Source organism: Diabrotica virgifera, chromosome 6 (assembly GCF_917563875.1).
Source record: "Diabrotica virgifera virgifera chromosome 6, PGI_DIABVI_V3a".
Classification (NCBI taxonomy): domain Eukaryota; kingdom Metazoa; phylum Arthropoda; class Insecta; order Coleoptera; family Chrysomelidae; genus Diabrotica; species Diabrotica virgifera.
In genome coordinates, this window is record NC_065448.1 from 187,670,387 (window position 1) to 187,672,816 (window position 2,430).

The 2,430-nt window shown below is 31.1% G+C and overlaps 1 protein-coding gene across 1 annotated transcript; it reads left to right on the forward strand.

The window, feature by feature from the left end:
- Positions 1 to 533: 533 nt before the first annotated feature.
- Positions 534 to 1,295, forward strand: LOC126886259 (sorting nexin-16-like; the record flags this gene model as incomplete). The annotated part of the gene is made up of 1 exon (XM_050653126.1): positions 534 to 1,295. A coding segment is annotated over exon 1 (762 nt), but the record flags the coding sequence as incomplete, so codon positions are not given.
- Positions 1,296 to 2,430: the final 1,135 nt, after the last annotated feature.

The following is a 2,430-nucleotide window of genomic DNA, read 5'->3' on the forward strand; positions in this document are numbered from 1 at the left end:
AAACCAGAGTAAGTTAACTGGTCTGGTTTAAATCAAAAGTTAATGATCAAGCCAATATCAAAGTACATAAATATACAGGGTGTTAGTAAATAAGTATAAAAAACTTTAATGGATAATTATACATGAAAAAATAATGGCAGTTTTCTCGATAAATATATGTCCGCAAATGCTTCGTTTCCGAGATACAGGGTGTTGAAATTTTTATTTCAAACTGCCAATTTTTTTATTGCTCTAAGACCGGTTGAGATATGAAAATTACATTAGGTGGGTTTTAAGATGTAGTTATTGCGCATTTTTTGACAAACAAATAACAATTTTGTATTCAACATTGGCGCGCCTACGGGTAATGGTCTGAATTTTTTAAAGAAAAAAATGATACGCCACTGAGATATTTCAAATTAAAACTTATTTTTGTATTCCCCGTTTAATTTATGAAAAATAACCTTTATTGTATTTTTTCATATAGTGCACCGTTTTTATGCAAAAAATAAAATATTTTAACGTCTACAAAGTATTTGAAATAAGATTCTTATATGCTATATATATCATATATATTATATGCTACAACAGATTCTGAAGAATATTTATCTGAACCTCTGAGGTATAGGAACTTCCAATACTCGGCACAGTCCAGTATCTCTAATATAACTTTATCAGTTCAAAATTCAAGAATTGAAGAAGAAAATGGCAACTGTTTCCCACAGATTCTCAATGGACCTATATCATTTAATAATATACAGATTCCCATTGTAGGATACGAGATTATGGAAGAACGTGCTAGATTTACAGTATATAAACTAAAAGTAGAAAACAAAGAAACTGGTGACTTTTGGTACGTCTTCCGGCGTTACACTGACTTCGTTCGTCTGTGTACTAGATTAAGAACCAATCATCCTAACATAGTACAACATTTACCAAGGAAGAGATGGTTAAAGAACAACTTCGATCCTATTTTTTTAGAGGAGAGAGTCAACGGTCTCCAGACTCTCGTCAATGCTATCTTAAGTGTACCTGAACTCATCGCGTCTCAAGAAATACAGGACTTCTTTTGTCTAAACGAACCTCCTGTGTATTCGGAAACTAGCGAAGAAACCAAAGCAATATTCGAGGCCTTAGAAGAAACCATTAGTTATCTGAAACAACAAGTCCGCGAAAAAGATGCTTCCCTGGATTCCTTAGAAGAAAAATTACATTCCTTATCAACAGAAAATGAAAATTTAAGAAAACTTATTAGCAATTCAATGATGAGCTGTCAGAAATGTCAGAAGGAGTGCGAGAATATCCAATATATAGCATATATCTATAATAATACGAGGAAAATAACAATACCATATATAAAAGGACTATCCGAGAAACTTAAAACGATAGGAAATAAATTCAACATTTCAACAACATTCAAAACAACAAACACATTGAGATCTATTCTATCTAAAACTAAACCTAAAAATGAACAAGAAAGAACAAAGAATTGCATTTATAGAATACCTTGTGAATGCGAACAATTTTATTTAGGTGAAACATCAAGACCATTAAACGTTAGAATAAGTGAACATCAGTCTTATATTAAAAACAGAGAATTTGATAGATCTCAGATATGTCAACACGCATGGGATAATGAACATAGAGTTCAGTGGAGAGATTCAAGTATAGTCCTGAAAGAATCAGATAGTAAAAAGAGAAAAATCAAAGAAGCGGCTCTAATTATGCTAAATGAAACCAATTGTGTCGCAAATTCCTCGGTAGAATGCAGTAGGATGTGGTTACCCATACTGAAAGAGGAAGTCAATAGAAAGAAAATACCACGATTAGTAAGTGAATAACATATCGAGTTAGTACAAGTTTTATATTTTAGTATTACTTATTTTATATCTATGTAATATTAATATTATTTATAATTTAAACCTATTAAAGTCAGAATTTGGTATTAGTTTTTTGAAGGTAGATTAAATGTAAGACCAAATACTTACGATGTCGGGATAGTATCACGAGGTTTTTTCCTGGTTTTCCCTCGTGATTTACTATGGAATCTCTAACGCGAGAATTTTACTGTCATCGTTGCATTTGGTTGTCTTTTTAAAGACAGATCACATGCTATGATTTTTTTGCGGCGGATATTCTTGAGTTGGGATTGATTTCATGTAATCGAATGAACTATCTTTTAGTAAAGTCGTCCCAGGAACGCAACTCATAAATATTGGCGATATCATTTTAAAGTCTTCTACTTTAAAATGTATAATATACGTCTGAATTGCCAATATAAATGAGTCAGATTAAATAAATTATTAGAAGAATTTTTTTACTTAGCAACAACATGTTTGTTTTATTTTAATAGTATTTTGTATTTTGACAACGAAACCCGATTTGGGCTTCGAAACGTTAATAAATTCATTTTTTAGTAAAATTGTGGCTTATTTCCCATAAAAAATACGT